This window comes from Phocoena phocoena, chromosome 13 (genome assembly GCF_963924675.1).
Source record: "Phocoena phocoena chromosome 13, mPhoPho1.1, whole genome shotgun sequence".
Classification (NCBI taxonomy): domain Eukaryota; kingdom Metazoa; phylum Chordata; class Mammalia; order Artiodactyla; family Phocoenidae; genus Phocoena; species Phocoena phocoena.
The window spans coordinates 75971625-75990848 of record NC_089231.1 but is presented as its reverse complement, the minus strand read 5'-3'; the positions used below and the strand labels follow the sequence as shown (position 1 = coordinate 75990848).

General features: G+C 56.1%; 1 protein-coding gene across 1 annotated transcript in view; it reads left to right on the top strand.

Annotated features, from left to right (window-relative positions):
* RBM19 (RNA binding motif protein 19) overlaps window positions 1-19224 on the top strand; it is a 139563-nt gene that overhangs the window by 95729 nt on the left and 24610 nt on the right. The window contains exon 26 of the mRNA XM_065889525.1: window positions 5489-5609. Within this exon, the coding sequence (XP_065745597.1) occupies window positions 5489-5609 (121 nt within the window). The remainder of the gene's footprint in view (window positions 1-5488; window positions 5610-19224) is intronic.

Below are 19224 nucleotides of genomic sequence, written 5' to 3'. Positions count from 1 at the left end.
TCTGCCGAGAGATGCAGCCCTCCCACTCGGCGAGAGACAGCAGAGGGGCTGAGAGATGACCTGGACGTCTCAGGACAGGAGGCCTGGCCTCAGCCCGGCCCGGGAGCCATGGCCCTTGGGACGGGAGTCCTGCCAAGGGCATCAAATGGGCTTTTGTTGCCAGGAGGCAGAAGCCCGTCTTCCAGGGAGAGCCGCAGAAAGGTCAGGCCCGGCACTGAGCTGGCAGCCTTCTGGTGCCTTCCCAGTTCTGGAAAGGTGGCTGCCAGGCCTGGTCACAGTCTAGCCGGCACTGGAGGCCAGGGCTCTTGGTGCCCACAGTTGGTGGCTTAGGTCAGAGGAAATGAAAGAGGTGTGTTTCCAAGACAGCTGAGGCAGAGAACCGGGTGATGGGGCAGCTCCAGACTCCGGCTAGACCTGCTCAGAGCAGCCCTTGTCGGGCCTCACGTTGTCTAAGACCTGCTCTCTGAAGGGGGCAGTCCATCTGCCCTGGGTCAAGGCAGAGGGACTCCAGGTGACCATCTGTGTCAGCAAACAGAACCTAACCCCAGATGGTTCAAGTGAAGAGAGATTCATGGAGGGGTAAGAAGGGCTGGGGGGTGCTCGCCAGGGATGTGACCCACCCCTACCAGGGCCAGTGGCAGTGGGAGCTGTCGCCACCTTAGGCTAAGGGACCTTGAAGGGACAGGTGAGAGCCTGAGCTGTCAAGGAGGGGCCACCGGCAGGAGCTGTGGTCCTGGAGGGAGGGGTCCAGGGAAAAAGTCCCCCGGCCTCTCTGCCCCTCCCTCCAGCCTCTCACCGGCGCCTCCCATTTGCTCATCCTAGATGGTACCCAAGGCCAGCGAGCCCTGGTTATGCCCTCCAGGAGAGTCAGCTCTGAAAGCCTGGAGAGGGGGTGCAGGGGAAGATCAGGAATAACCAGCACGGGCCCATCGGGTGATGAAGGAAGTGGCCCTGAAGTGGCCGGGGGGCGGGGGGGACCTCATCTTCTACAGCATCCTCCTCTTTGCCAAACCAGTGCACCCTTAGAGTTCCATTCTGGACCTTCAGGCTTCGGCAGTGACCCAGCTGGGCGATCGGGTGTTAGTGGCACAGGTGACTCTTCCCATCCCAAGGTCCCAAAGTCACGCATGTTGGGAGCGGGGCCTCCTGTCCGTCTCTGTGCCGCACCCAGGACTGTGTATGTGTCAGCTCTTGTCCTAACCAAAGGCAGAGCCTCCCACTTGTACAGGACAGGACAGTCGTGGGCGAGACATGCTCCTTTCCCTGCTGCCCTCGTGGGCTGAATCTCGGGGGTTGGAGGAGCCAGGGCAGTACATCTAAACCAGCCCTCCGTCTCCAGCCGGGACCAACCTCAGTGTCCCTCCCAGTCTGGAGACGTGCTTTCACGACCCTCGGTGAAGGTCTCGCTCCATGGTTCGCCCTGCAGAAATTTACCGAGCACGCTGTGTCCTGAGCTCTGTGCCAAGGGTAGCCAGGATAGAGGCCTCCCTCCGAGGTTCAAGTCGAGCCAGGGAGCCCGGCACACAAGCAGGCATTAACGGGGCAGGTGTTCTTAAGGAGGCTGGGGGCGCAGGGCACACAGAGGGCACCTGGCTGCAGTCTGCCCGAAGGGAACCTTTCCGAGGCTGAGAGGGATGTTACGAAGGCCCAGGGATGGAACACATAGAGGCTGAAAGGAAAAGTAAGGAGGAACTTGACCTGCATACCAACCTTGGCCTCAGTTTTCCTATCCTTGAAATGGGAGAATGATGTCTGTTCTCATGAGTAGGTTGAGGTCAAGTGCTTAGTGTTCTCTGGAACCCAGGACATCTCTAATCCGTGGTATGAAGGCCCTTGGATGGCAAGGGAGGAACACAGGCAACAGAAGCAGGATTCGGAGAGAAGCAAAGGGCTGGGAACAGCTAAATTTCCACTTCCTCCATTGCAGCGCCCGGCACTCCGCGGAACCCCGGGCACCCCGAGACGACCGCAGCCCTAGAGCTGAGGTTCGGGAAGTCTCTGTCTGGGGAGAAGGTGGTGTGGGTTTCGGTGGAGTCTAGTGTAGACACAGAGACCTGGGAGGAAGCTGCTAGAGGAGAGCAGGCCAGAGAGGCCGGGGCTGTGCCTGGAACCTTCCCCTGCACTGGCCCAAAAGCCCCAAAGCCCTGGGGCTGTGTCTCCCCGTCACCCTCCCCGAGTCTCACATATAACAGGCTCTTTGCATGAAGCACCACTACTCGGAATTATCCAAGGCCAATTTTAGCCAGGAATCACTGGCTTCCTGCCTGCGATAGTTTGGGGCCACCACATTCCAACCACTAGGGCTGGAAACACAACCTGATTTCCTATTAACCTGAGGGGACTAGAACCGGGAAGGGTAATTCTGCTATTTTTGGAGATTCACACATTGTGCTCTAACCTCAAATACAAAAGAGCTTTTGTACCCTACTTACCATTCTCCCTGCTCTTTAGCGTGATAATGGGAAGTGGAGGGCATACATCATAATAATAACAACAGCCAACATTTAGGTGAGAATTACCACGTGCCAGGCAGTGTGGCGTCAGACTTAATAGTTCATTGAATCTGCGCATCCATTCTTTGCTGCTGCCTCTCATTTTACACGTGGGGAATCTCAAGCTCAGAGAGGTTAAGCAGCTTGCCTGAGATCACACAGCTTGTAAGGGATGAAGCAGGGATTTGAACCATAGTAGCCCAGGTCCAGAGCCCCCAGTCTTAGTTGCCGTGCCCCCTCACCTCTTAGAGTGAAAAGCCCTTCCAAAGAGGAGATGAGAATTTGCAAGGGGTGATGTCAGAGAGAGGCTGGGAGAGGGAATTTTTAGCAACTCCTATAATGAACAGAGACCGCCCCAGGCTTTGTGTGCCACAGGAACGGAGAGAGGGTTTCCAAGGGTAAGAAAGAAACAGATATGACAGCTGGAGTTGGGGCGTCTCGCCTGGACTCACCTGCCAGGCTCCAGTACCCCCTTGTTCCGACTCTGACTTAGTTCCTACCAGATGCCACCTCTTGGCCGCCCCCATTGGACCGTGTCCCCGGAACCGCAGCTCCTCAGGGACCCTGGCACCAGGATGGAGTACCCACCATGCCAGACTCCCGACCAGTTTCACTCCCCGCTCTTAAAACCCCAGCTCCCCCAGTCAGGCTGTCTCTGCCTCACCAGCTGAGAGCGCGTGCGTTTTAAAGCTCTGAATGGGCCATTCCGGCTTGGAGTCCAGATGCATATTTATATCCGCATGGAAAAAAAAATGCAGAGGCTCTGCTGGCAGTCAGAAAGAGTTTTTTAAATTAACGTTTAAAAAAAAAATAAAGAAAAGAAAAAGTTTCCTGCACCTGGCCCTTCTCAGAAAAGCACGAAGGAGAACAAAAGCATTTCTTTAATTTGGGCCCATGTCTAATTTTTAAAAGACGCATGTCCCACCCACCTCACACCGGTGCTTTTCAGATGCAGCTGTCTATCAGATACCTACTCTCTGCCACCCTCGGGGCTGATGGTCTCACAGTTAGCCCCATTTTACAGGTGAGGAAACTGAAGCTCATGTGGGGGCAGTTGGCTTACCCAAGGCCACTGTTGCCTTCCTAGGCTGCTGTAAGAGACTGGGTGGCTTAAAACAACAGAAATGTCTTCTCTCACAGTTCTAGAGGCCGAAAGTCCAAGATCAGCTTGTCAGCAGTATTGGTTCTTCTCAGGGAAAATCTATTCCTTGCCTCTCCCCTAGCTTCCGGTGACAGCCTGCATTCCCTGCTGTGGGTATCACCCCGGCCTCCTTTGTCACGTGCATTCACCCTGTGTCTTCACATGGCCATCTCTTGTAAGGACGCCAGTCACACTAGATCAGGGGCCCATCGTACTCCAGGACGTCCTCGTCTTAATTTAGCTACACCTGCAAAGACCCTGTTGCAGATAAGGTCACAACCTGGGGTGCCAGGTTAGGATTTCCACACCTCTTCTTTTGGGGGACCCAGTCCAACCTCTAACAGTCACAGTGCAGATGAGGCCAGAGAGGGACTGGTTCCAATCCAGACCCCTGGTTATACACTGCCTCTTCACAGCATCAAAGAAGCAAGAGGGACAAACCCCATGGCGCCTCTTCTCATAGCAGGTGGCGCTGCCTGCAACCCAGAAGCAGAGACCAAGACGCCACCACTGGCCACTGCTGCTCCCTGGTGCTGACAGCGCCTGGGAGCCCGCGCCTTCAACCTAGCGCTAACCCGAGGCCTCTGTGCCGAGAGAAATTGCAAATGTCTGTGGTGGCAACACCATCTTCACAAGAAGTAGCATCTATTGAGCACTTACTGTGCGCCCCCAGAGTGTTCTGGGCACTTTGCATGTTAACTCTTTGTCTTCTTCTATAGAACCCTAGAGGACAGTGCCGTTAATATTCCCATTTTACAGATGAGGAAACTGAGGCCAGGGAGATTCATTTAACTTGCCCAAGGCCTTGAAGCTAGGAAGTGCAGGACCTGCCCTGCCCAGGCAGGGTGGCCTCAGAGCCCAAGCTCCTGGCTACCAAGTGCAGTGGCCTCTGTGTACCTCAGGGGTGTTTTGGGAAGAGCCCCAGCACAGAGCCAATTTAGCTCTAGACCTGGTGATGTTTAAGAGGGAACTCACCGGTGCCATATGAATCCATTTGTAGGAAGTGTCCAGGATAGGTAAATCCACAGAGACAGTAGACTAGCGCCTGCAGGGGGGACAGGGTGGATAGGGAGTGGCTGCAAATGGGTAGAGGGTTTCTTCTGCAGTGATGATGATGAAAATGTTCTAAAATAGGTATGGTGGTGGTCACACCGCTCTGTGAATAGACTAAAAGCCATTGAATTGTAGACGGGTGACTTCTATGATAGTGACTTGTATGTATGGTGAGTTATATCCTAATAAAGCTGTTACGAAACAAAAGTCAAAAAGAGGGAAGTAGGCAGAGTGCGGGGAGAGGTCAGGAAGAGCGAAGGGCGGGAGGCGAGAGCGTGCGCAGGTCCCAGGCCGCTGAGCCCGGGGCGGAAGCCAGTGGCTGGGGGACCACGGCCGTGCGGTGGGAGGCCAGCAGAGAGAGATGGGGGCCAGAATCCCCAGGACCCGCGGAGGACGGTGCCGCCCAGTGACAGTGAAGGGCCCCTGTGGTTGTCATCGAGGGGCCGGATAGGCTCGGCTTCCTCAGAGGCACTGCCCCTGGCAGCCGGGTGGGAAGCCAGACGCCTAACGGGGTCGCCGTCCCCAGATGGGATGGAACACGGGAGGGAAGCCAGCTGCCTGGCCCAGGCACCAGTCACAGCCCAGAGAGTGGATGTATTGAGCGCACGGCCACTTGCAGCACTGTCCCTGGGCACGTAACCCACTAATGGAATAGAAGTGCCCATTAGCTCCCTACACCCGCCCCAGGAAGCAGGTGTCGCGGGGCCAGAGCTGGCCTTTAGGTTTGTGGTGCTGGCGGGTAGGAGACCAGGCTGTAGCGTCTGCCGGTGGGTCTTTGCTCACACGCTGTGTTTCGTTGCAGAGGGCCTTCAACGCCCTGTGTCACAGCACCCACTTGTACGGCCGGAGGCTGGTGCTGGAGTGGGCCGACTCCGAGGTGAGCCTGCAGACCCTGAGGCGGAAGACGGCCGAGCACTTCCACGGTAAGAGAACTGCCGTCTGCCGGCCGGGCTGCGGGGGCCAGGTTCCTGGACCTCCCTCCGTCTCCTTTACATCTACCCTTCGCCATCCATACACTTCTCCGTGCCAGTGGGAGGTGCTGACCCGAGTGGGTGGCATTGGTGGCCTCCACACCCTTTTGGTTTCCCAGTCAAGTCAGGTCATTGGGAGACCTGGCAGGATATCGGGGAGAGGAACAGCCTGGGTGAGGGTGGTTACCCCCTCGCCCCCCTCACTTCCTGCTTGGTTGCTGCCGGCTGGCTGTCATTGCCCCCAGAGGCCACAGCTCACATCCAGTGGCTCTCTGCACCCAGCACTCTCCATCCAGGGTCCAGTGGCTGACCCAGGGACCACCTGCCCCGATTTCCCTGTGCCTGCTACCTATTTACTGGACCCTCCTCAGTTATCCAGTTTGAGCGCCTTCCGCTTCCTGCCCAGGCCCCAATGGTCACAGGACCCAGCTCCACCTCTTATACACCTTGGTGGCATCACACAGCCTCGCCAGTAATGCAGTCCATCCCCAGAAGATACTTAGCCCCTGCCATGTCCCAGTGTGAGGAGTGCAACGGTGACCTCGGGGGGCTTTGGGTCCAGGTGGAAGGGGCTAGGTCCAGAAAGGCCTCACCGCAGAGGTGACGTTTGTGCCCACAGGAGGGTTGCCCAGGGTTGGCATGAGCGTGACACATCGAGAAACAGGGTGGCCAGTGTGGCTGGAGAGGGCAGCCAGAGGCCTCACACGGGCCTCACCTTCTCTAGCACATTGTCTAGAAACAGCATGGAAGCCCTTTGACTCTAGCTCCACCTGCCAAACCCTTCAGAACACACCCCCGTGCCCCCCCAGTGACCTTTCCTGCCTAATCCTTCCCCACCACACCTCCCGTGGAGGTCACTGTCTCCAAACGCCAGGCAGGACTCTGTGTCTTTGCATATGCCGTTCCCTGTGCTCAGAATGCCTTGCCTCTCAGTTTTGTTTTTCTCTTTTTTTCCAACCTGGCAAGTGCCTATCCAGCCTTTAAGGCCCAGCTCAAATGACACCTCCTCCAAGAAGCCTTCCCTTTCCCCACCCTCCACCCCCAGGTATCAGTAATGGCTCCGTCCTCTGCTCTCCCACCTGTGTTCCTAAACCTCCTTGCCATGTTGTCATGTATTTCTTTTTTTTTTTTAATTTTATTTATTTATTTGGTTGTACCAGGTCTTAGTTGTGGCAGGCGGGCTCCTTAGTTGCGGCATGCACGTGGGATCTAGTTCCCTGACCAGAGATCGAACCTGGGCCCCCTGTATTGGGAGCGTGGAGTCTGAACCACTGCTCCACCAGGGAAGTCCCCGTCCTGTATTTCTTTAACGATTCTTCTTGCTGGACTGGCGCCTCCCCCAGGGTGGAGAGCGTGCCGTCGTGTGCCGTCATGTCACCTCTGTCACTGATTGGTTCATCTCCGGGCCCCCATGCCAGCCTGGGCCAGTCCGAGGCTGAGGAATACATAAGCAAAGGCAAACGAGAAAGCAGAGCCATCAGGGCTAAGTACACAGTCGCAAGCACACAACTCAATAAGTCCCCAAATCCTGCCGTGCAGGAGGAGAGCCTATCCTTATCGACAGCCATTGACCGGCCTAAATGCACCCATCAGCAAATGTTTGCGTAAGGGACTCTCCCGTCCCCCTGCCCCCCACCCACCCACCCCGCGGGGGAGTGGGACTCAGCAGTCCTGCCCTGCATTGGAGAGTAGCCCCTTCAATAAACTGAGCTCCAGAGACGGCATTTACTGCCTTACCCCAGCAGAAAGCCTCGGCTGTCTCCCCCTATCAGCTGCAGGCCGAGGCCCAGACAGGGGCAGATACAATAATAATATCAGGAAAGACAGCAGGTTGTTTGCATACATCTTCCCATTAATGCCCCAACAGCCCTGTGAGGTGGGCCTGACTAGCCCCGTTTTGCGGATGACAGAACTGAGACCAACCGAGCATTAAAGGGACTCGTGAAAGCTACTGTTTATTAAAGGCTTCCTCTGTGCCGGGCCGTCCTCTGTATGTGACACGCGTTGTCTCTTTCATCCTCACGGCAACCCTTCCAGCCCTGGGCACGGCTGTCTACATTTAACAGACAGAGAAAGAGGTTCAGCCGTGTGCCCAAGACATGAGAAAGCCTGGAAAGTGCACAGCTGACATTTGAACTCTAGGCCAGCTCTAGAGCCCTCCACCCCGCCGTGCCACAACCCCACGCATGGCATTATAGTAGCAGATGCCACTTGTAAAAGCCTTGGGCCTCCGTTAGATCTAGGGTGTGTGTGTTTACCGCACGGCTTCCTTCCTCCTGAATCATCCAGACCCTGAGCCCAGAATGTACAGGGTCCCTTCCAGAAATGGAGGAGATGAATACCAAATCGTAGTGAGAAACATAGGTGGCGCTTTAGAATTGACACCCTGCAATGTGCGTGTTACCTTGTCCCCATTTACAGATGAGAAAACCGAGGTGCAGAGGTGAGAAAAGGCCCCACCAAGGCCAGCGCTGGGTGTCAGAGCCCAGCCATGTGTTTGCACTTTTTTTTTTTTTTTTTTTTTTTTTTTGCGGTACGCAGGCTTCTCACTGTTGTGGCCTCTCCCGTTGCGGAGCACAGACTCCGGACGCACAGGCTCAGCGGTGAGCCTGCCATGGCTCACGGGCCCAGCCGCTCCGCGGCATGTGGGATCTTCCCGGACCGGGGCACGAACCCGTGTCCCCTGCATCGGCAGGCGGACTCCCAACCACTGTGCCACCAGGGAAGCCCCTGCACTTCTTTTGAGTCCCCTTGAGGGGACATTCCCCCCCCTCCCCCAGGTTCTGGAAGGGGCCCCCGGCTCTGAGCTAACCAAGTGCGCAGAAAGGGAGCCCTGAGAGACCCTCCCCGGCACCGCGGGTGGATGTCAGGGTCCCAGCAGGGAACAGAACTTACCCCAGGCCTGCCATGCAGAGGTGGGGGCAGGGGACAGAGGTGAAGGGGCAGCAGGAGGAAGTGATGCCCCTGGGCTCCAGGGAGAGCAGGGACCTTGGGGATGGCCAGCTGGTCCCCAGGTTTGGAGGGATGCAGCCAGTGCCAGGGCCCTGAACCAAAGCAGGGAGGGAGCCAGGCAAGATATGCCTGCATCCCACTCGCCCCCCTCTCTGCTCTGCTCTCCTCCCAGGTCTCGCGTTGGCCCATCCATCAGCCAGAGGGCCAGGCTCTCCAGTGACGGCTCCTTCCAGGGGATGGAGTAGGACAGGGGAGGGATTGGCAGCTCCAAACAGAATATCCAGCGTCTGTAGTGACCCACGAAGGTCAGGGCATAAGGCGGAGGTCGGGGGGTGTTTTCTGGGGGGCGGGACCAGCAGTGCCTGGCTTGGCGGGGATGTGTTCCGTCCAGAAGGGTCACTGGCAAACGTGGCCAAGTGTCAGAGCTCTAGCTGGCCTCACCTGTCTGGGGCGTGAAAAGGCAGCAAAGAGGTAGCCTGAAAGTTCGGGGCCCGAAGAGTCTGAAACAATTACCTATCATACAGCACTCTTCCCAAACCAATATATAAACCTTAGAAAACAAAAGGACGCTATCCAGAGCACAGCAAGATATGAGACAGGGATTTTTAACCCAGAATCCGTGAAACCTTGTCTTCATGGGCCCTAGTCTAGGGCTGGCCTCAGAGGGGCTGTGAACACCCAGAAACGTTATCATCTGGTACGTGTATGTACGTGTGTGTTTACTTCTCTGGCAAGAGGATCTTTGTTGTCATCAGATTTTCTATCAGGTCATGGTCCCCAAAAAGTTAGTTTTAGGAGGAAGAGCTTCCCAGCTGAGTGTCCCAGGACAAGTCACTGTGCCACTGGGGCTTCCGTTTCCCATTTTACAAATGGGGATACAAGGGCACTGCCTTATGGGGTACTGGTGAAGATGGTCAGGGCAATAACGAGCAGCACGAGCGGCCTTTTTTTTTTTTTTAACCCACACAATACCCCTAGGAGGTAGATGCCCTTAATCACCCCATTTTACAGATGAAGGGACTGAGGCACACAGAGATGAAGTAGCTCACCCAGGATCACACAGGCAGTAAGTGGTAGAAGCAGGGATTGAACTCGGACAGTCTGGCTACAGCGTTCCATCCTTGGGATGACTGCGCCCTACATCCTTCCCAAGTAAGCAGGACACCGCGGGGGGAAACAGGGTAGACGAGTCGGCCGAGAACAGGTGCTCTGCAAATGTCAGCCCTCTTACCCACCCACCCCATTGTCTGCTTGATGTCTTTGGAAACGGGGTACCCACGGCAGCCCTCGATACTCAGAATAGGGCTGCTGGCCTCCTGCCCTCCTGACTGGACCCTTTTCCCCGCTCTGCCCCTTCCCTGTGGTGAAAAATACCCAGCTTGTTTGTGTTGAAATCCTCATTGTTCAGAGCATCCAGGGCCCTGGCAGACTCCGAGGGCAGGTGGGATCCATGCCCAGTTCCCTCCCCCGGCCCTGATCTGTGCCAGGAAGGCACTCAGAACTCAGGTGGAGGCCCCGAGCCCCATTTGCCCAGCCTGAGCACCGAGGCCACGACAAAGGGCTCCCTGGGGAAGGTGGGCCTACGGCAGGCGTCTTAACCATTGGGCGGGACCCAGCAGGAAGCTTGCTGGGGACACCGTGGCCTCTGAGCTGCCCTCGGGGACAGAGAGGGGGTGGCCAGAGAAATAGAGAAGAGCTTTGGCCCTACTGTGGCCGGTACAATCAGAGTTCACCTCTGCCTCTGAGCTCCAGCTCCCCTGGGGGAGGCTGTGGGGATGGGGTGCTGGTGGGCCGAGAGCTGCCCGGGCCCTGTGACCAGCCCTTCTCTCCTGCGTTGGTCCCTGACAAGCCTAGGTCAAGCCACACAGCTCCACGTGCAGATCAGGCCACGTAATACTAGTTACTATTATTATTACCATGACAACTTCCATCTGTTAAGCCTCACTCCACGCCAGGTACTATCTGTGGGGCTTTCACAGGTGTTAATCCTGCGGAATCCTGGGAGGTAAATACCGTCATTATCCAGACGAGAAAACTGAGGCACAGAGAGGGCAGATGATTTCCCCAGGGGCGCCCAGCTACCAGTGGCCGAGTCAGGAGTCAGACCTGGGCTTTTAGCCATCCTGCTGGCTTCATAAGAGCAGCTGTGCACCGCTACCCCTTAACATTCCACCCTAGTGTGTGTCCTCATGTCCGTTCTGTTACCTCAGGTGAGACACTCGGCCTCAGCTTTGTCATCTGTACAGCAGGACTAGGGTGCCTACCTCATCGGGGAATTGGGGGGCTTACAGGAGATGATGTCTCTAAAGCTCTCGGTGCACAGTGAGAAAGCAGCAAGTATTACTTATCCGCCCCTCCCCTGCAAGGCGCTAATGCTTCTTCCTTCTCTGGGCCACCGAGAACACTCCCTGTTTTCTTTGCATTCCGGTGGAGCCAGGCCGAGGGAGGATGCTCTCTGGGTGGAGGAATGAGACATAAAGAAGAACCACAGTTTTTAGAAGCCCGGACAATAAGGAACGTGTGAGAGAGAGAGGGAGGGAGGGAGAATGAATGAGAATGAATAGCCCGTCACCTGGGCAGTGCTCAGGACGGTACGTTTGCATCTGTAGATGCCACCTGTCCCCATGCCTGGCACGTGGTTAAGAATCCGCCTGCCAATGCAGGGGACACGGGTTCAAGCCCTGGTACAATTAGTACACAGTAACAGCAAGGGGGAGGAAGGGGATTCCTCGCTGGTAAAAGTGCGTGATGTCTTGCTTTCTGATGCAGTTGTGGGAACTAAACACACTCAGCACCCAGTCTGGAGGTCGCCACTTATCTAGGCTCCCTATCCGCGGCCAAAACTCTTTTCAAAGCCCCCCTCCCGGCACCCACTCCCCAAGCAGGAGGGTCTTCACTTCATCCACTGTCCCTGTATCATGGCGGTCCTTAGATATTCCCTTGCAAGTTGATGCTTACGAAATACCCATCAAATGAAAGAGCCGAGGGCAGCTCTTTGAAAGTTGTTCAAAAAGCTGCCCTGGATAGGCAAAGCCCTTGACCCCAGACAGCGGTGCTTGGGCCAAGGGAAGGGCAAGACGGCCCTCTTCCACAGAACCGCCCTCCCCTCTCTCTCCCCTGTCCTCTCCCTGCCTTCCTTCCCGGCCCCGGAATCAGCCGTCTCAGCCGCACCTCGGCAGCCCCCAGCAGGTGAAGTGCTGTACTTCAGTGCCTCGGTGCGGGCGGGTGAAAAGAGAGAGCGCAGGGGGAAGAAAGAGGAAAGTCGGCCACTGGCTGTGTCCTTTTCTTCCCGAGCGTGTTACAAACCAGCAGGGTCGCGGCATCGCGGCATCGAGAAGCTTTCAGGGCCCCGGCAGGCCGCAGTACCTGCGAGCGCCGCTGTCAGAATATAATGGTACGGAAGCAATCCGCCTGCACAGCCCTCTGTTTTCCAGCGGGCACAGCCAGGGAGGCCTGGGCGAACAGGCTTTTATTGGGCCGGGAGTGTGGCTCTGCTTCCCGGCATTGTCTTATTCCAGCTGGGAGGACTGATGGGCTGTGGTTAGCGGCTGCACCTTTCACCTCCGGAGCTGGGAGCGCAGACATGACCGGCATGGCAAGTGGCTGGCAGCGCCGCCGTCGCCCGCCTGCCCGCCCGCCCCCACCCTCGGCCAAACCAGGCCAGGCTGGGATGCGAGATCTGCCATCTTCAGGCCCAGACGATGGGCGCCTGTCCCATCGGTCACTGGCCTCCAGCAAGGTGGCCCTCCTAGCCAGGAAGGAGGGAGCCCGACTCCTGGGGCCCTTGCCCCGTCGGCCTGGCCCCCAGCCCCCCGTGATTCAGATCTCAGCCAGAGTGTCAGAGATTCTACTTTTCCCCGAAAGTTCCCTTGTGGCACCGCGTACCTCATCTCCCTTGAACTTTGTGTTCGCGTGTGTGGGGGTTTCACCTCCCTACTCCCCGAGAGGCTTTATCCTCCAGGGGACAAGGCCCTCTCCATGCCCACTGCCTTGGCCCTGCATCTAGCACAGAGTAGGTGCTCAGTAACAATCGGTGGGGTGAATAAATGAACAGAGATAAAAGTCCTGATCGTCAGAAGGGCCCGTTCTAATAGAGCGTCAGATATGTATTGGGCACTGCAAGAGGGGCCCTGCATGGTGTGCAGCCAGGTGGCGCTAACCTTGACCCTCGAAACACCACTAGTCTGGAAGAGGCAGTTGTGTGCCTTCTTTTTAAAGGTGAAGTCAGGAGAAAAAGAAAACAGGAGAGAGCTTGGTCGAGGACATACTGCGTGCAGGGGACATTGCCAGGTGGTTTCATGCACTCATTTTAGCCTTGCAGCTCCTTAGAGGAGGTGCTCTTCCCATTTTTCTAAGGTGCAAACTGAGCCCCAGAGGGGTCTAGTAACTTGCCTGAGGGCACACAGCTTTGCACACTATGGAACAGCTCACCGTATTTAGCCACTCCCTAGATCCCCAGCAGTTCCTAAATTTCAAATTATCCCCCCTTCTATTGGATCTGGGCTCCACAGTCCAGGTAGGGCCGTGGTTACAAACTACAGCCCCACAGCCAGATTCAGCCTGCAGCCTTTTGTAAATAAAGCTTTTGAGGGGAACACGGCCATGCCCGTTTTTCACGTAGCGTCTCTAGCTGTGTCTTCGCACTGTGAGGACAGAGTTGAGTAGTTGTGACAGAGACAGTGTGGCCTGCAAAGCCCTAAAATATTTACTATCTCCCCTTTTACAGAAAAAGTTTACAGCCCCTAGGGCTTGTGAGATGGCTGCCCTTCTTTTGTCTAAAGCCACGGGTGACTAATTCCTCCCACATAACCCCCCTTTCTCAGAGAACGTACAATTCTAGAGGCATCATAACCCCACCCGCATCCTCCCAGCTAGAGTCCTCTGCTTAAAAATCCCCAGCTCGGGCTTCCCTGGTGGCGCAGTGGTTAAGAATCCGCCTGCCAATGCAGGGGACACGGGTTCAAGCCCTGGTCCGGGACGATCCCACATGCCGCGGAGCAAGTAGGCCCTTGTGCCACAACTACTGAGCCTGCGCTCTAGAGCCCGCGAGCCACAACTACTGAGCCCGCGTGCCACAACTACTGGAGCCCACGCGCCTAGAGCCCGTGCTCCACAGCAAGAGAAGCCACCACAACGAGAAGCCCATGCACCGCAACAAAGAGTAGCCCCCGCTCGCCGCAACTAGAGAAAGCCCATGTGCAGCAACGAAGACCCAATGCAGCCAAAAATAAATAAATACATTTATTTAAAAAAAAGAATCCCCAGCTCTTCCTGGAACAGAAGCCGCAGTGCCTTGCTTCCCACTTCATTCGTTCACTCACTCAGTTCCCCATTGATCATCTAGTTATCCAGCCTTACTCAGTACTGAGGACAAAGCAGCAAGCAAAAGAGAAGGTGCCTGCCTTCATGGAGCTAGTATTTGAGTGGGAGAGATGAATGATTTAAAAAAAAAAAAAACGGTAATAATGAGAAAGTTACGATGATCGCAAGCCCTGTGGAGGAAATGCAAAAAGATAATATCATACACTCAGGGGTGTGAAGAGGGAGGAGAGATTCCAAATGTGGTGGTTGGAAAAAGCCTTTCCGAGGAGTTAGTGTTTTTGTGTGATTCAAAGAAGCTAGCCAGCCCAGGATCTGGGAGGAAATCATTCCAAGCAGCGGAGCCGCAGGTGCAAAGGCCCTGGGGCAGAAGCATGCTCGTGGCAGGCCATTGTGACTAGAGAATGAGTCCAGGGTGGAGAGTGGTTGGAAACAAAGCTGCAGAGGCCAGAAGGGCTCCCTGGTGGGGTCTTGTGGGGTGGGGCGGGGAGCCTGGCGTTTATTCAAGATACAGTGGGAAATCCCTCGAAGATTTAGAAAGAGGAGTGCCATGGCCTGGTTTACACTCCATCCCTCATCCTCGCTGCTGCATGGGGCATGCATTGTAGAGGAGTAAGAATATGGAATAGGAGTCCCACTGTGGTCGTCCCAGCAAGCCACGGCGGTAGTCTGAGCAGCGACAGAGACAGGAAGGGTGGAAAGAAGCCAGTGGATTGAGCATATGTGGTAAAAGTAGAGCTGGCCAGACTTCTGGGAGGCAGGAGGGAAATTAAGGCCAGTACAGAGACTTTTGCTCAGAGCGAGCCACTCACAGGATGGTGGTGCTGCGTGATGATGAGGCTCTGGAAGCTGGGAAGAGTGGGTGGGGGTGGGAGCGATCCGGCCGCATGGGGTTTGAGACACCTATTAGGACTCCCCATGGGATGTCACGCAGATAGATCTATGAGTTGGGAGCTCAGGAGTCAAGTCTGGGCTGAGATATAAATTTGGAAGTCATCAGCATACAGATGATATTTAAAGCCTGCAACAGTTCACCAACCACCCCCACCCCCGCCCATAACTTAATCATTCACAGGACGGCACACTTTCAAAAGACTGGGGACCAGGAGAGCCCATGATCCCCATGCCAGCCCTTGCAAATATGCCTCACTGATCATGGCCCTGAAAACATAATCATCGGGCTTTAAAAATCACACTCAGGAAAGTTCAAGCAAGTATGTGAAGTCACAGAGATTATTATTCAAAATATCCCTCTGCCATGGATCTTTCCAGCAACCTGGAGACAGAAGGTTCCTATAGGCTCCCCTCGCCTCGTTTTTATTCCTCCATTTGGGTGCCTCAAATTCCCTCCGTAAGGCTTTGCCGTGGCAGCCCTTCCTCCAGAGCTGTCAGAGGCTCCAGCAGAAGACAGGTGAGGGAGGGCTGTCCCAGATTGCCACAAAGGGTCCTGACAGAGGAAAGGTCACTATGGGCACCCGGGGCCACCCAGGAGGTGTTGCACCCCTGCCCCCTTGGAAGCGGGTGCCCGCCCCTGTCCAGGGTGCTGAATCTGTTCTTCCTTCTGCTCTCAGCCCTGTCGGTGGGCAGCAGCAGGAGAGGGGTTGAAACTGGCCGGGAGACCCACTCTTTGTCACATGCCCCAGGCCACCCCAGCTGATGCAGGCAGAATCGAGAGAAGAAAAATCAAGAAGCCGGAGTCAAGGTGGCTCCTCGGTGGCAACTGCTAGCAATGGTGCAAACGGCTGAGCTGTGGCCCGGGAGCCAGGTTCAGAGAGCCAAATGCTTCTCCCTGCAGAGGTGCTAGGGAGGCTGGGGGGGCCTGGAGCAAGGTGGAGCAGGTGTCCTTGTCCTCCAGGTCACCCCCTCCCACTCCTCCCTCCTTCCACCCCCCACTCCCCGAACCTCTTTGAGTGGTGTTTTGGAAATATTTCCAAGCGCTTCAGCGATATCCTGCACACTCTCTCCCCCTTCCCCCGGGAGCGGCTGTCCGTGCGGGGAAGGTACTCGCCCCCAATCCTGCTAAATTGTTATTGACTTGTGTTCTCTGCGTTCTGCAAACATTTCACTCGGCTGTCGCCAGTGAGGCCAGGAATCCCTGCTAGGGCTAACGGGGAAACCAGCTGTGCCGGGCCATTTCTCCTGCTCTTCCTCATTGATCATGGAATTAAACTGACAGAAGGAGAATTTCAGAGCAACTTGGGAGGGGAAGGAGCTGGGCCCGGATTGGATGAGGGTTCGGGGACCTGGGGACCAGAGTGCTGGAAATAGGGTCAGGAGGAGGGTGGACTTGCCTCCAGGGTTGTGGCTGGTGACAGAGGGTGGCCGGGTTTGTTTCTGAACTGTAGGCTGGCCCAGGCCTGAGAAACCCAAGGAAAACACACAGGCGAGGAGGTTGTTATTACTGCTTCATGACCACAAGTGAAACTAGTGGGGTTCTATAGACGGAGAGTAGAGAGAAAGTAAACCAGAGGCTGCACTGGTGAGCTGTCGGCTGAGATCACAGATCTTTATTTTGCCTAGAAGATAAGGGGGAGAAAAAGTGTTTTGTTTTTGTTTTAATTAATTGTTCCTATTTTGCTATCAGAGGATTTGACCTGAAAGTCAAGATTCTGGCCTCTCTTGAAAAATCAGGTCTGACCACCCTAGGTCCTACATTCACATAGAGTAGCTGGGGTCGAGTTACATGGGCTTTTTTTTCTTCTTCTTCTTCTTTTGCCGCAGTCCGCAGCCCTCCCTATGGTCACCCACCCAGACCATTTTACTCCATCGCATTCGCACTTACAGATCTTAGTGCAGACAGCATCCCACCTTGGCCCCTCGAGACGATGTTACTGATTCTTTCTTTTTAGCCTCTACTCCCAACCCAGGGCCTTTGCCAAGAGGAAAGGGACAGGTAGTTAATGTCGACCAAGCCCCTAGAAATGGGGAGATCCCTCCGGGCCCGAGACAGGAGAGTGGGGCGGGGAGCGGTGGGAGGCGCCTTCCAGCCTCTCCTGGTTTCTTTTTCTTTTGTCCTCTGCAATGAGTCACCTTCTCCTGGACACTCCCCTGCCTCCCCGGCCCGCACAGGCCGCTCCAGCATCTGTAACTAATACAGACGCATGCAGCACCAAGCCCCAGAGCCCCCAGGCTTAGTGGCCCCACGGCCCTACTGGGGCTGAACCCACAATAATCCAGGCCGGGCACCTTCAGCAGCCCTGGTGGATGGAGAGCCGCCAGCCCGGCTGCCTGGAACTCCTGTGTGCCCTGGATGCCCAGAGCACAGAGCAAGATGAACCCGCCGGGCTACACCGGGGCTTCCCGCTTCCCAGGAGCCAGAGTCCTTAGCACTGCGATTCATAACGGCTGTAGTCACAGCTGTCTCAATAGCCAATGTCCACCCCAGGCCATTTGCATCAGAACCTCTGGGGGTAGGGTCCAGGTATCTGAGGTTTCCCAGACGATTCTATCAGGCCGTGGGTTGGGAACCAGTAGCTTCTTGAAAAAATGGCTGATGCAAGCACTGGGCCGCTGCCACGCGGCCTGAGTCTGTTTCAGGCCTTCCCTGTTGAGAAGTTCCTTCTGAGGAGTCTGGGCTGGCGTCCCCCCTGCAGGGCGGGCAGCTGAGCCACGGGACCACGGGCATCGCCGTGGGGTGACGGGAAGAGCCTGGGACCACCTGATCTGTGCTCAAGGCCCCATTCAGCGGAGTCTTCCCCAAGCCCTAGAACAGCTGCTTACACATCTGGAAGATGGGGCAGTAATATCATCTGGCTTGTGGGAGACCTGTGAGTCCACACCCAGCCCATGCCTGGAGCCCAAAGAAGCTGGGCTCAAGGCCTGAGGATGCTGGGTTCTCTGCCTTCATGTACGGTCGGCCCCGGCTCAGCCTGCTAGGTTCCCAGTTGCCTGAGCACCGCCCGCTCTCTGGGTGTCCTTGGACGACACCTGCGTTGTTACTTTTAACATGACTCAACACCTCTGTGTGCATCCAAGCCTTATCTGTTGACTCTTCTTGTGGCGGGCACTACTGCCACACCCTTTCTACAGAGAGCAACTCGATCAGATGGCCTGGGACCAGTGAGTGACAGAGCTCAGAGCCCAGCTCTGCCTGCCCTGGGACCCCAGCATGGCCTCTGTGGCTGCTGGCTCAGTTTCTCCTTTGGCGGCAGTATCCCTGGCACCAGGCCTGGCACATAGTATATATTCAATGACTGTTTGCTGTGAATGACTGAGGGCTGGAACCCTCAAGGCCTGAGATCAGGAGAGCAGGCACTGTCCCCAGTTAACAAACAGGAACACCGAGGAATGGAGTTAAGAGGCTCCCTTAAATCCTTGAGGCGGCAGAGGTGGGCCTGGGGCCCAGTCTCCCGTCTGCCAGCCCCGAGCAGGGGCTTTCGGATCACGCCTGGTTCTTGGGGGACCAGCTATGTTCTGCAAAGGCACATCCATGAAACAGCCTCCTGGTACCGAGAAGGGGCCACTCGTTTGGTCTTAGGAGCCAGGCTGATCCTCTCTAAAGAGTGCCCTTTATTCTGTGATCATCTAGTGTGTGCCTGCTGTAAACAGAGCCCTGGGAGGCAGACCCATCGGGGTATCTGAGGGTTTTGCCCGTGGGGGCTGCCAGCCTGGAGCCTGGGAGGCAGGGGGACCCAGGAGCAGGCAGCCTCACACGCCAGGCCAGCCCTCAGGGTGCCGGCCCCTCGCAAGACCCACATCCTGTGTCCCCAGCACCATAATGTCCCCAAGGGTGGGGACTGCAGGTTGCTTGTGCCCCCCGATGGCCTGGGGCAGCAGGCCACTGAGTCCGAAGGCTGTGGTGCCTCGTCCCAGCCTGGAATCCCGCCCTCCACTCTCAACCCTAGCCTTCCTCTCCTCCCCTCGAGGGACAGACCGGAGAAAGGGACACACCTGCTCCCCCTCCCCCCTCCCCCCCAGCCTGTTGGAGTCGCCTCAGGTACGGTTTTAACAGGGGAAACCTGCTACACGGGCCTGCACTTTACAGTTTGCCAAGGCCCCGCCTGCCCTTTGTCTCGGGGAGTAGCAAGCTTGGGACCTCCAGGAACAGGCAGAAAACACCCAAATAAACGAGACCTCCCATCTCCAGGGGCAACTGGTGCACACCCCATCGGTTATCCTTAGGTGGGGACATGGGCCCAGTGTGGCCAGATAGCCAGTTTCAAGAGAAACTAGAAATGGAGATTCTTGTGTAGCCTCTCTTGTGTTTACATCTTAGTAACTAAGGGTTTTTTTTAACGTTCCGTGATGTCAGCAAGTCCAGATGCCCTTCAGTGGGCCTGCCGGATGAGGCCCTGCT